General features: G+C 38.5%; 1 protein-coding gene across 31 annotated transcripts in view; it reads left to right on the top strand.

The window, feature by feature from the left end:
* SLMAP (sarcolemma associated protein) overlaps window positions 1-13,676 on the top strand; it is a 78,523-nt gene extending 64,847 nt beyond the window's left edge. For 18 of the 31 annotated variants that reach the window (XM_071550800.1, XM_071550815.1, XM_071550807.1 and 15 more), the window contains 6 exons: window positions 772-846; window positions 4,603-4,923; window positions 5,488-5,605; window positions 7,077-7,248; window positions 8,675-8,809; window positions 13,381-13,676. In XM_071550800.1, coding sequence (XP_071406901.1) covers window positions 772-846; window positions 4,603-4,923; window positions 5,488-5,605; window positions 7,077-7,248; window positions 8,675-8,809; window positions 13,381-13,470 — 911 coding nt within the window. In that variant the 3' untranslated portion in view covers window positions 13,471-13,676. The other 13 variants (XM_071550801.1, XM_071550817.1, XM_071550804.1 and 10 more) reach the window with 2 other exon arrangements.
* The last annotated feature ends 222 nt before the right edge of the window (window positions 13,677-13,898 follow it).

The following is a 13,898-nucleotide window of genomic DNA, read 5'->3' on the forward strand; positions in this document are numbered from 1 at the left end:
AGACCCAGATCAACTTGGTTGTGTAGGGTATTCATTAAAATTGTGTTTATCAGGTAGTCTTAAAAGGGGTCCAGTTTTGCTGACTGTCTTTTAGCTAAATTTGGTTCATAGCATTCACATCTCCTGCACAGAATGGCAAAAACTTGATTTTTTTTCCCTTAAACTTTTTTTCATTCCTTTTTTTAACTCTGCTGTTTAGTTCAGCTCTGACTTTTTAGTTCAAGATAAACCCACATGTTTTCTTAGTATTAAATACATGCTTGAACTCTGTACTTCATCTTTATAAAAGATATTTATTGACAAATACCAATTAATCTGCATTTCAGTCAGAGAATGCACATAATTGAATGTGTTTAGATCATCCTGCCAGCTATGAAGTTGTATCATCACCCTCAGCAAAATTGTGGGTTGTTTTTGACAGGGAACAGTTTAATAATACATTGTTCAGTGTTCCTTATTGGAGTGTATTTACAGCTTTTTCTTTTTTCTCCTCCCACACCAGTTTGAATTTAGCACACACGGAGCTTTCGGATCAGGCAACTGATTACATTCATTTCAAATTAATTGTAGTACTACCACAATAATGGAATGGTGTCTTAATATTAACTCTTATTAAACTACTTACGCAGTTACTAGCTTTGATAACTTCCTGAAATAATGTGTTTGTTTAATCTTTCCATTTAAGGGGAAGTTTTGACTAAAATTAATTATGCAGCTGAAATACACCTTACTAACAAAAACTCTGGGGCACATTTTCACTTTTATTTATAGCACTATTGGAAGAAGAGAGACGAGCATATCGAGTGCAAGTCGAAGAATCTAACAAGCAAATAAATGCTCTGCAAGGTAGGAATTTATTTTTTCTCTCCTCACTCTGTAGAGAAAATGCATAGCTTTGGCTCTTTCTGTGGCATCATTACTAATAATGGAAAATGTTAGTAGAGTGTATGGTTTAAATCAGATTTCTTTCACCATATCTTTGAATTTTATTGTGAAATGTTTCTGTCAATTCCTATGGTTCCAATAGTAATGTAGAAGACGTAATCTGTAATAAATACCTCTTCTTCATTTCTCTTGAGTTTTTCTCAGTTCTGAATGATCCAAGGATTCCTACTGTGATGACTTTCAGAGCACTCAGAAGTTTGTCTTTTTTGTGCTACTCAGTCTCTTCCCTTCATTGCAGGATCCTCTTAGAGAAATTTTTCATCCAGATCTCCATCCAACCTCAGAGCACACAGTAAAGTTTCTGCAAGAGAGACACTGTCCATGCTTTTTGGAAAGATGATGTAACCACCCATGTTCCTTTCAGCCCAGAATAATTACAGCAGAATGTAATACCATGATATACAGAACTTGTATGTCTCATATTCTGTATCACATTAACGTGTCACCAGTGCAAGTGAGTGAGCTCGTTGGTTAATTGAAACCAATAAGAGTTATATTATTACACTGTGACACCCTTAGAACAAACCTCAGTTCAAACAGCTCCTCAGCCATTGGTTGTTACGAAGCTCAGGAGCTGCATCTCTTGGATCTCTGTCAGCCTTTCATGCGGTTTGGCCCCAAACATGATTGGAAGGCAGGTGAGCAGACAGGCAGGTGGACTGACAGCCCTAACTTGCTTAGGAAGTCGAAACAGCCTTAGCAAATTACTTTCTGGGCAGTAGTTTGTGGTGAAATGTGGTGCATGTCATATACCAGTTACACTGAGAAACTTGTGTAATAGCACTGTTCTGTCTGAATGTCAGCAGAGAAGTTTTGTAAAAAGGAGAACCTTACAGAGTACTCATCTTCAGAATGAGAGGAGCAATTTAATTTTAACATTATCCTGGTAATAATGAAAACTCTGCAAGTAACAAAAGTTGGAAGACAGAATTCGATAGTTATTTTGATGCAGAAGAATAAATCCTTTTTTCCTCTCAAAAAGAAAAGAGAATCACAGTAGAACCTTGACAAAGCCAAACTTAACTACAAGATGCCTCTCGTCAGTTCAGTACTTTGCTTTTTGCATCCTTCTCAAGTGAGGTCTTGCTAATGTTTCCTCCTCTTCTCTTTCAACTGTAGTTCAGAATGTTCTGATGTTCATTTTATGCTTCCCAAACTTTTAGGGTGTGACACATCTTGCAGTTTCAGAAAAGTCATCAGGATTCTCCTTTGGCAGCTGCTGGGAGCTGTAGGGGAGGGTTAAAAAACCCCTGGCAGCTTCATGCAGTAACGTTTCTTGAAGTATTTTCATGGAGTCAATGTTTTAGCTCAGCATGGCTTTGCGTGTTTGTTGTGGAGAAGAGAAAGGGTCACAGAAACAACTGAGATTGTGCACTGACATGTGAAGTTCCTGATATGAACAGATAGTAGAGCAAGGAAATTCAAGTAACTTGTGATGCCTTATTTAAAAAAATAAAAAATGTGAGGCATTCAATTTTGATGAGGTAATGGCTTATATAATGAGAGATGTAATGGAAGTTTTCTTTCTAATTGTGCTTTCAAATTATATCCAGTGCTTCAATATTCGTAGTAATTTTCATGTTGAAGTTATTTCTACAACTCCCCCAAGCTTTAGAAAATATTGTGTATCTTTGGATTTTCAGTGATACTTTGCTTGTTTTCATGCCTGAACATTTGAAGGGAGAGTTGTTCATCAACAACACAGATGAAAGAAAAGAACACATTTCTTTGAAGTGCTTCCAATACCAAGAAGCAGGAGTTTAGCTTGGCTTGATAAAGAAAATAGTATCAAGAACATGTGGTTTGCATTCCTTTGCTCAGGCACCTGCTGTCTGAGCAATTTGTAGTTCTTTGTTTTTAGAGTGTGTTACTTTGGCAGGTTCAAGGCCTCCAAGGATACATGTAAAGGCAATTGTTGATAAGTAAGGTCTTGTAGTACTGTCAGGTTGTTCTCAGCCACTGCTTTGCTATTCTGTTACTGTATAAGCCTGTAGAAACTACTTTCAAACAACTGAGGGGGTAGGAAGCCTGGCGTTGTTCATACATATTTAAAAACTCATCATGCTGCAAATGCTGTGCAACAGGCAGACTGTTTCATTTTATACAGAATTGCTGTGGTACCAAACTTAATCTTGTCTATAATAGCTCTTATGTATTACAATATATAATAACTATCATATTTTTCCCATTCTGTCTTTTTCCTCCCAAGTGGGGAATTGGATAATTCATAGGTTCTTTATCTAATGAGCTAAATGTCCTGCTGGTGCCTGTTTAGAGGAGGGGAAAAAAGCTGAGTTTTTCTTCTCCACTAGACTTCAACTAACAGCAAAGTTTCTAGATTGTGCTCATATATTAATTCTTTCTATATTTCTATATAGGTAGCTATTGAAAAACACTAAGTGTAATTGTCATGAAAGTTCAAGTCTCCCTTGAGTATCTTTGATGCTGTATCAGTTTACAGCAAGACTCACTCACATTCTCCCTGCAATGAACTGAGAGGACAAAAATAAGTACAAGTAATCTAGGAAGGTTGCTCAGCCTTGTTACCCACCCACGCCTTCCACTGTCCCCATTTGGCCCCTTGCTCCTGAAACATAAAACTCTCAATGTGTAATCCTGACCCTCTACAGTATCTTTCAGGTGCTGTGAAGAATTTTACCTTTTCTTCTCAGAGTAATTCTTCATTAATTTAATAATTGCTTCTTGACATGTTAAAATCAATGAAATACACGTGAATTCTGATATGTGTTCTTTAAAAAGTAAAACAAAACCACAGCAAATTAAACACTTCTCCCATCAGTCAGGGTTTTAAATGTAATTTGGTAGTTCTTTCTTCATACCTTCCTTTCCTCTCTACTATACCTTTTTCCCAACTGTTGCAGTAGATTCTGTTTGCATGTGTGTTTATGGAAAACTATTGTGCTCAAAGATGTCTTTAGTAATGAAACAGTTTTGGATGGGAATAATTTATAAGGATTTCTTCATGCAGAAATGTCGGTAGCCTACTCTGTACATGCTTGCTGCACATTTACAGGAGCTGCAAGTGCTGAAGGACCTCCTAGCTCAGTGTATTTGGTGCAGCTGTTCCTTCCAATTCAAAATTCATCCTGTGCTTTGAAAAAGGCTTTTTGCAAAGAAATGGTGTTTATTTCCTCCGCTACCTGTTGAGAATGGAGTGGAGATTAGACTCTGTGCCTCACATTTTTACAGACATGACAAGTTGACTGCTGAGCAGGGAAACGTTTCCAGTGTAGCTTTGCAAATGTTTGATTTGTCACAGAAGCTTTCTTCTTTTTCCTCTTGTCCCTGATAGCCCCAATGTCTTTTTTTCTGTAGTACTTGTTTTGCTTACAATGAAGTTGGATGTAAATCTTGTTTCAGATTTTGGAGAGTTGCTTTAGTATCCACAGACAACACAGCCTTGTCTAAGAAAACTTTATCCAGAAATAATTTGTGTTTCTTTTGACTCTGTGTTAGATGGTCCACATGCATGTGTCTTTCAGGGTACAGTATTTGACAAGATTAACATATTTTTTCAATTGCATTTGGCTTCTTATTCCTGTTAAACACCAACAAGTTGACAAAGGGCGTTAGGGTTATTAGATTTCTCTGTAAATGCAGTTACAAAAAATACAAACATTGATGTCTGCTTTCCAGCCCAGTTGCGAAGGTTACAAGAAGAGATTGAGAATCTTCGTAAGGAAAAGGAGAATGAAATTTCAACCACTCGAAATGAACTTGTCAGTGCTCAGAATGAGATTCTGTCACTTCAACAAGTAGCAGAAAAGGCGGCATCGGAGCGAGACACGGATATCTCTGCGCTGCAAGCCGAGCTGCAGACGGTGCGGGCAGAGCTCGAGCGGTGGCGGAAAGATGCCTCGGACTATGAAAAAGAGATTGTCAACCTGCAAGCCAGTTTCCAGCTCAGGTGCCAGCAGTGTGAGGATCAGCAGAAGGAGGAGGCCTCTCGCTTGAAAGGTACTTGTTTGACAGGAGGTCACAGATTGGTGCTAACAGAGCATCCCTCAGTGTGGGACGTGACATTTACTCCAGTCACTGTTGGTCTGTCCCATTGCAGTCATTTACTGTGTCTGGTTACATATATGTACAAATGTGTATATTCATGTGTGTGTATCCAGGCTTGTAGTGTTACCAAAGCTGGGTTTTGTGCTTCATTAAATAGCAATTGTCTAAATTGGCTCAGGTACTGTTTGATATCAGGACCAACTATAATTCCAATTAGAAACGATGGAAAACGTTTTCAGTCTGAGGGATTCTTTTACTGCTGCAGATTTCCAAGAGGACTTGTGTAATTTCTGTATAATTTAAGGCCATAAAGGGAGAGCTTTGGACGTTTTAATTCTAGCAAAACTTCACTCGAGTCAAATAACCAAATTTTATGGCTTAATGAAACTGTTGATACCATCTCATTGTTAACATAAAAAATGTTAAAACAAATTTAAAATTTATTAGCTCATGTTACAGTCATGATGCAGTCATGAAATAATTTTGCTCAGTTGAATGAAATTTTATTTATTACAGTTGAACTTGAAAAGCTGAAGGCAGAGTGGATTGCTCTGGAAGCTGAATGTGTTAAGCTGAGGAAGGAAAATACTTCACTTACATCTGAACTTCAGCGTCAAGAGAAGGAGCTTTCCAGGTAAGGGCACCATGGGTTTGTTCAGGAGGTGCCACAGTAGCTGTTGGTGGTTTTTATCTCACAAAAGAGGAAATATATTAAGATTTTATTTATGTCAGAGTATTGGCTGAACATTTCCTTGTCAGGTTGTTATACCAAGTTATTTTTCTCTGTTTACAAATGCTTTTGTGTGATAAGTCATGTTATCTCACTGTAAGGTAGCCTGACTTACTTGGCTGCTTTTGAAAAGGACTTGGAAGCCTGTATTGTGGAAGTATTTAGACTTAACAGTTATCCTTCTACTTAAAAGATAATAAACCACATAGATTTCCTAACCTCGAATTGTCTCAGTGTTCCGGGTGGAAAGTGGTTCTCCAGCAGTGGGGTGTCTTGTGGTAGCCTGTCACAGTACAAGCAGTTATGGTGTTCTAGATCATGTTTTGCTCAACAGAAAAATACAAATCTTATTATCACAGGTGCCATAATATCTTTTGGGAGGAATTTTAGAGTATGGGAGGATTTGTATTGTACTGAACATATTTTGCTGTTTGAGCACGTGACATTGCTCAAGGCTACCCAAATCTTTGACCTGGAAGTAACTTCCCCTCTTACCCCTTCATCTGCCATTTTTGTGGTTTTTTTCTGTTTCAGATATTGGAATTTAATTCACAGATTAAATATAGGACAACAACTTTGTTTTATTGTGGATCTGAATTTTCCCATCATGCTTAGATATATGTGTGGTCCCTTTTCCCTTGTGGCTTCCTCACTGTTGTAAGATCTAACTGAGAATTGAAAATTTCTTCAGTAAAACATTTCTAGAAGTTACATGTTATTTTTCAGAAATCAAAACATTCTTTTTTGATCCATTATACCCTGATCTCTGGTTTTTATTCATACACAAGGTCACACAAGAAATTACAGGATTTGCATAATGGAGACATGCAAGACCTCTCCCTTATTTATGTCCTGCACAGGCAGGAATTCACACTGCTTGGCTGTTACACTGATGTTTAATGGCCTAATTCTGAGCTTTCTGTGTTTATTGCACAATTGTATGGAACAGGTGAAGGGCAAACTTGCTCTGAGCTTAAGCAAGTGGAGTGGAGTGAGCAGCACCTGTGCAAACAAGAGAAATACTTTGAACAGCCTGGGACAGACTTCTCATTACATATTTGTTTCAAAATACTTTTAATAACTACTTCATGAGTAATAAAATGTGAAATAAAAACTAAAAATGAGTTATAAGTAATTTCAATTATAAATTATAGTTAGTTATACACACTAAACAGTGGACATACATTTAAAAGCAAGACCATGGCCAGCCCTTTGTGTCAGTGCTGTGTGCAGGGAGGCAATGATTTGGACTTCTGTGACTGCTCTACGCTGATATTTACATGTTTAAAATAATGTGTGAAGCTTTTGAGGATGACAAGTGCCAGTTTATTTAAATTTAAAATACATAAGTAATCAATTAGATTTTGTTTTTCAGCTCTCAGAAGCAGAGTTTAGCACTAACCAGCGATATCAGTGTTCTGGAAATGTCTCGAAAGGAGCTGGAGAATCAGATGGGATCTTTGAGAGAAAAACATCAACGGGATGCAGCTAGTCTGAAAACTCAGCTCAGTGAAGCTGAGAGTCAAGCAAAAGATGTTCAGAAAGAGGTAACATGAAATACTGTTTCTATTTTGAGAGAATGTAATGTCCAGTGACTGACTTTTATGCTGAAAGAAAAGGAAAAGTTTTCTAGTAATGGAAAATATTTCTAGTAAGGAAATTTCTTTCATGATTTTATGGCAAGCACTTTTAATGGTAGCTAAGAAAATATAAACCAGGAGTTAAATCTAAAAAGGAAAATTTCAAGTAAAATTACTTCTGTGTTCATTGGGAACTTCTAGGCTTTACTTTGCATTACCTTAGTGAGTTTACTTTTAAGCTGTTCAGAGAGTAAATCCTTATTCATAGCCTTCTGAACATCATGCTCTAGAGTCTCACTAGCTGTTTTGAGTCAAAATTGATTCTTCAGGCAGTCTGATCTTCCTAGTGAGATTCAAACACTTTTACTTGTGTGGGGCTATACATTCTTTACAAAGATCTTTCATCTTACTGCATCACTGGGCTGCTGAAGGTGGTTCGCAAGTGCATAAGGAAGAGCCAGGATTTTGAGCATGTGTTTCTTCTGCCTGACCTCTAATGATTGTCTGGAAGAAGGACACATTTTCCAACACTTCCTTGCTTCCTCTTACAACATTTTGAGTGTTTCCCTAGTCACTGCTCTTAGTTTCTTTTGCAGGACTTTTCTTTGTTGATTCATCCATGTCACATTCCTTAACATTTTCAGAATTTGAAAACCCCAAGCATATTAGTCTGTGGTTTTGTAATCAGATGTATTTACAAAGATGCCTAATCTTCTAAATTTGTGGTAAATGCCAGTACTGAAAGTCATTGATCCTGTCCCTCTCAGACTACTGGAAAGCTTGTGATCGGTATTAAAAATGGAATGTGGGTTTGAAAAAGGAAAAGCTGCCCATCCTGTAGGATCATGTCACATTCACCCAGGACTGTCTGTACCTGACCCACACTGAGGATTATGGCATGACAGTACAAGGCATAATATTTTTTTTGTTGCCTGCCTTATGTTTGAGTTTACTGTGTGGGACGACGGTTTGATTTACTTCCTGCAGAATGTTGGTTTTTTGCACCTCCTTGCTTGGTGTAAGTATTTCAGCTGCAGCCTGGGTGTAAGACCACTACTGAAACATGAGGGACTTGTTCCCATTTCTTGTTGTTTGTAGTTTTTACAATCCTTTCCAGTGTGGTAGTGAATAATTGGTATGAGAACTGAATTAAGGCCTTGCATTTACTTCATATTTTCTTGGGTTTAGTAATCCTAGCCCCTCAAGTTGGGCAAAAATCTTCATTTGGGAAAAAAGGAAATCTAAACCGTACTCTGCTTTTATGAAAAAAGAGTGAACTGTTCTAAGGCGAGTTATTCCAGGCAGACAACAGAAAAGGAAGCTGCTCACTAAGCAAATGTCAGCATGTGTTGGGTGTCCAGAGGTCCACACACTGTTCTCTCTTTGTCTTTAGTATGAAAGGTCACAGAGTGTGCTCTCGGAGCTGAAGGCAAAGTACGAGGTGGCTGAGCAGGAAAAGCAGTCACTGACAGAGGAGCTCAAACAGTGCAAGGAGAACCTGAGGCTGCTACAAGAGAAAGGAAACAATGTAAGTGTGTACAAAATGTGTGGGCAAGTCAGATTATGACACTGACTATCCTGTTGATTGAAGGAATGGGGAAGAGTCAAACAGAAAAAGATGGACTTTAAAAAACAGAGGCATTGTACCCCATTATATATATACACCAAATTCCATTCTGGTCCTACCTGTGCAAATCTGCAGGTCATTACACTGTTACAATTCTGCATGAAAGTTAAATTTACAGTTGTGTGATAAAGTATGTCCTTCTATCTGCTCTCTTGAAAACGTGTGGCTTAAATATTAGTGAACCAGAACTAAGGAAATTTTTTTTATTTCAAAGAATTATGCTGGGGTGAAAGCTCAGAAGCCTCTATCCAAATGAATTAAGCAGTCTTTTTCAAGATGCTTTTATTTTCTTAGTATTTATTACAACGGATATTCTCTCCTTACTCTTGTTCATGCTTTCTCAACTGGTTATTCCTGATGGTTTCATGTTTCAAACAGTACAGTTGAACTGTCCTTTCTATTCACTAACGGAAATACTGTTTTCTGTTGCAATTAATTCGAGAGGTATCATTAGAACTGAATTCACAGCTAGAGACAGCTTTTTTTTGTCATACTGAGATTCTGAAATCCTCCAAACATTAAGGGTGTGACAGACATGTTATAAAGTGGTCATGGCCTTATTTTAGGTACCTTACTACCCTGGGAGGGCTGGTTTGTTGTGTTCTTGTGCTGCCTGTGTGGTCAGGGCAGGGTCAACAACTCCTGTAGTGGACAGTACAAATCAGAAGGATTATGAATGCTCTCTAACAGCCTTTTAGAAAAGTGTTTCACTACAAAGAAAGTTTTGCAGGTCCCATCCTCTAAGATCAGCTGGCTGCTAGATGCCCAAAAGTTGGTATAAATACCCTTTCCATAATCAGTGACTGGATATAAACCTCTAACATCATAGAGCTGTCAAAAATATAAAGCCATATTTTCAGGGATGTGATTTTATGGTTCTCTTGGAACCTGATTCTTGCTTAGAACTCCTCTGCAGTGCTCAGATGATACTGAGTTACTTAAGAAGGCAGAAGTCAAAAACAACCAGCAAAAAACCCCAACTCATTTCAGTGGAAGAGATTGCATGGAATAAGCAATAGTGAATGTGAGATTTTTTTCTGTGTTGAAAACATTAACCTCAGAGTTAAAAATGATCAGTGGGGAAAGGGTGATAGTAGAGGGTAGAAATACTGTGAAGGGAATTGGAGCCCCTGTGATAGTGGAAATGCTTGTAAGGTCAAGGAAATTTGAGGAAGAATTAGAGGTGAGTATTTGAATGAAATCTGGAACCTCAGCAGTTGCCAAAATCTGCTTCCAGAGGAGGAGTTAGTTAAGACAGCTGAAACCTGGAGGTCAGGGAGTGATGAAGAGCATCCAGCCATACAAGGACTTGCAGCACAAATTCACTGCTCAGCAAACGTTACTCCCAGTCAGAAACGTAAAACATGACCATCTTGGGGATTATTTCAAACATTGCAGAGACTGGGCTGAGTGCCAAGGTCAAATTTTTCAAGTACCATTGTCCCCTTATGCTGGAATCATTATCTGCTACTTCATTTCCGAGGGCAGAAAGTGGCTTCCCACTGTGGGATTTGTTCCTTTTTGCAGCCCATCTGTGTCTGAGTTTGCATATCTTCATATTCTAATAAAAGATGCACATTTTTGTTAAAGCATCTAGTTCAATGCTCCTTGACAATGAGGAGATTTGTTATATATTGGTAAGTATGTGAGAGGGAAAATCTAATTGTTTGGAGGCAATTTCATTGAAGGTGGTGGATACTTATCATCCCTTTCATTTGCCAAGATGCCACAGCTGTGAATGTGTGTAACTTACCAAAAAATACCCATAGACTTGTTCAGTGAACTGACAAATGTTAGAAAAAACAAGGCTTCTGTACTCCATTTAGGATATCATTTAAATGTTGAGGTTTTCTACTGAATTTGTACTTTTAAAAACATTGCAGCGTTGTGTTCCTGACACGCTTAGCAGTGTGGTGTGTTCTGCCTGCATGCCTGTGGCCACTGGTTATCTCATGCGCTTTATACGGCAGATTTAATGATGTGAATGGTCTGAGAACATCAGCTGCTCTGGTTGATTCCAACTTCTGGCACTTCTGTGAACACTGCTGTGATTATTTCTGCCAACATGCTTTCTGTGGGAAGGTGGCACTGTGATTTGTGGCACCAGCGACACAAAAATAATCTTGCATGAAAATTACTTCAGTAGTTACACATAATTTTTCTGTTAAATATTTGCCTTGATTGAAAAAAAATTAATTGAACAGCAGAGACTAGAATACCTTCTAATATTCCTGTGTTTGGAACCATGTTGGAGGTTCTATGATTAAATGCCTTCTATAAAATCATAACAGGATGAAATTTTATTTAGGAATCATAATGTTTTAGGAAATTCAAACATGAACCTATTATTTGCTTATTTATTTGACTGAACAGAATCAAGGTAGCTACAGCACAAAAAAGTCTTAAAAATATTTGGCATGGTTTGAATTTACCCCTGTGTGTCTTTGTGTGTGCACAAATAGGCTAGGATACAGAGAAAGCAGATGTCTTCCAAGGACAGCTTAAAAAAAAATCTAGGCCCATTTTGGCTTTTAATTTATCCTGTCATGGATCGAGGCTGTCCACCCAGAACATGCAATAGTTTACAGCTCATTGAATAGCTGAGAGAAGGTGTGGCTGGCCCTAAGGAGGTCACGAGCTGAAGGAACCTGCGAACTGGTCAGGGCAGTTTGGCCCAGCTGCAGCATTGGATCGATTTTCAGAACTGCATTTGGTCACAAGGCTGCTGACCTGGCAGAGATGCTGAGCTTTGTGGTATCTCTGGTGGAAATGTGCTGCTCTGCTTTGTAGTAACTGAGTGTTGATTGTACAGTCATGTTACAATCTCACAGAAATGTCTGAACTACTGAGTTTGCCTGTGGACTTAGTTGTAATTGATTCACTAATGGAGGAAAAAGTTTGTTTTTCCTGGAGGCTGGTGATGGAAAATAGCAAAGGCTAACTGGCAAGGAATGAAGAAATACCTGAAAAATTCAAAATCTGGTGTGAGTCTACCTCAAGAAATCCAGATGGGATTTCCTCTCACTTAGAAAAACTAAATCCAACTATAAATACAATACAGGCAAATCAGTTTTAAGATTTGTATTGTTTTCAAGTGCTAAATTCCAAGTTGTGACAGGAGGTTTCTTGGAACATTTTCTGCTTACTTCCCTTTATTTTTAAACATCCCTGTTCATTTTAGTAGAATGGTGTACTAACTTTGTATACCAGATTAGATAATGCTATAATGTGTTAGATGTCTTTAATACATTTCAATTAAACCAAAACTTACTGACTTATTTTCCCCTCTCTAAATCATCTTTACCTGATTTATTTAAAGCACAAAGTGATTTTTAATATCCCTTCCCTTCTTTAGCCTTCCATATTACAACCCGTCCCAGCCGTATTCATCGGCCTAATCCTGGCTTTCCTGTATTGGTGTTACGGCCCATTGTGGTAGCGAAAGGTACAAGCACTACTGTTCAGTCAATGTATGTTTGTCCCTCTCACCTGTTTGTGCCATTTCTGTATGAAATAGTGCATGGTCAAAATGCTCACAGGTATTTCTTTACCTGAAGCAAACCCTTCATTTAATATGCCATTCTGTTGATACTGACGAGCTGAGCAATCAACTAATCATTTAACATCTATGTGATTTCTTTAATTCTAACAATTAATTTCATCCTAACTGGGTCTGAACGTGCCTCTTCTAACTCGGTCTGAGTTTATTTTAGCAAATGGGCTGCCTTTTGCACAATGCTGTGATGCTAGGGCTTGTAAGAAAACTTAATTGCTTAATTAACTATGAAAAATGAAGAGTTTGCCTCTAATAATAAAAATCAACAAGCTGTGGTTCCTATCTATGGACTAAGAAATTCCTCTCTGACTCTAAACACTTTAATTTTTTCTCACTGTTACTGATGGAAAGATGGAAAAAAAAGACAAGAAATAGGTGGTTGGTTTGTATTCTGAACTCTCCGCTTGCATTTTCTCTAATGTCTCAGTGTGTCCTCCTCTTAAATGCCATTGTTGTCATGCAGTGTTGTGACAGTCCGTCAGAAATGCTGTTGTCAGAGTCTGCTGCAAACTGACCTCACCCATCTGGATTTGAACATTCCAGAGTTAAAGATGTCAGTGCAGACAAACCTGTGTCTGGCCACGACTTGGCACAAATGATGTTTTAAACACCTCAAGCCCTCGCATGTTTAAGAGCAGGTTTCTTTGAGGTGCCTACACTAAGGAACCTGGGAATACGGAGCTGCCAAAAGTTCTGCCGCTGATCCTCAGTCCTGAAGAGCTGTGGAGTTGCCTTTGCTAGAGAACAGTTTCTGTGCTGCTCCGAGCCAGGACTGGCCTGCAGCTGCAGCAGGGCGTGGGTAACACGGCAGTGGTGCCGATCGACAGGTACTCAGGACTGGCAGGAACCACGAGGTAAACTGATTAGTATGAATTAGAACAGATGTGATATTGATTTCTTTTTTCTCTCCACACAGAGACAATGGCCTTGGATGCCTGTGATGGCAGCTTTGGTTGCTGTGACAGCCGTGGTGCTGTACCCAGGCCTAACCAGAGCTTCTCCATGAGAACTGTTGTTGAATCCATACACCGTCCTCCCTTTAGAAGCTGGCAACATTCATATGCTGAGGGAAAACAGATTAATTCTCTTCCTTTTTACCTCTTAATACAGCACAGCTCTGCGTGAGAACAGCAGTAGGGTCATTTGCTTTAAACTGTATAAAATGTATCTGTCTATAAAGAGGGAATAAAATTGTGATTCATCATACTGTGAGCAATATTTTTGCTTACAACTTCATGCAAGTTTTAAATTAGTATGTTGGAATTCTGAATACTATAATGGTGGCCTAAAGTAGGCTTCTTGGTACCAAATTATTTATAATGGCTAGGGTTGTGGACACTGACTTTAGAATCTGATTGCCAGATACAAGAGGAAAATACATTTCTGATTTGGACATTCAAGCCAAGTAACCTTGCAGATACTTGGGAAACAGAT

The sequence above is a fragment of the Pithys albifrons genome, chromosome 3 (genome assembly GCF_047495875.1).
Source record: "Pithys albifrons albifrons isolate INPA30051 chromosome 3, PitAlb_v1, whole genome shotgun sequence".
NCBI classification, from domain to species: domain Eukaryota; kingdom Metazoa; phylum Chordata; class Aves; order Passeriformes; family Thamnophilidae; genus Pithys; species Pithys albifrons.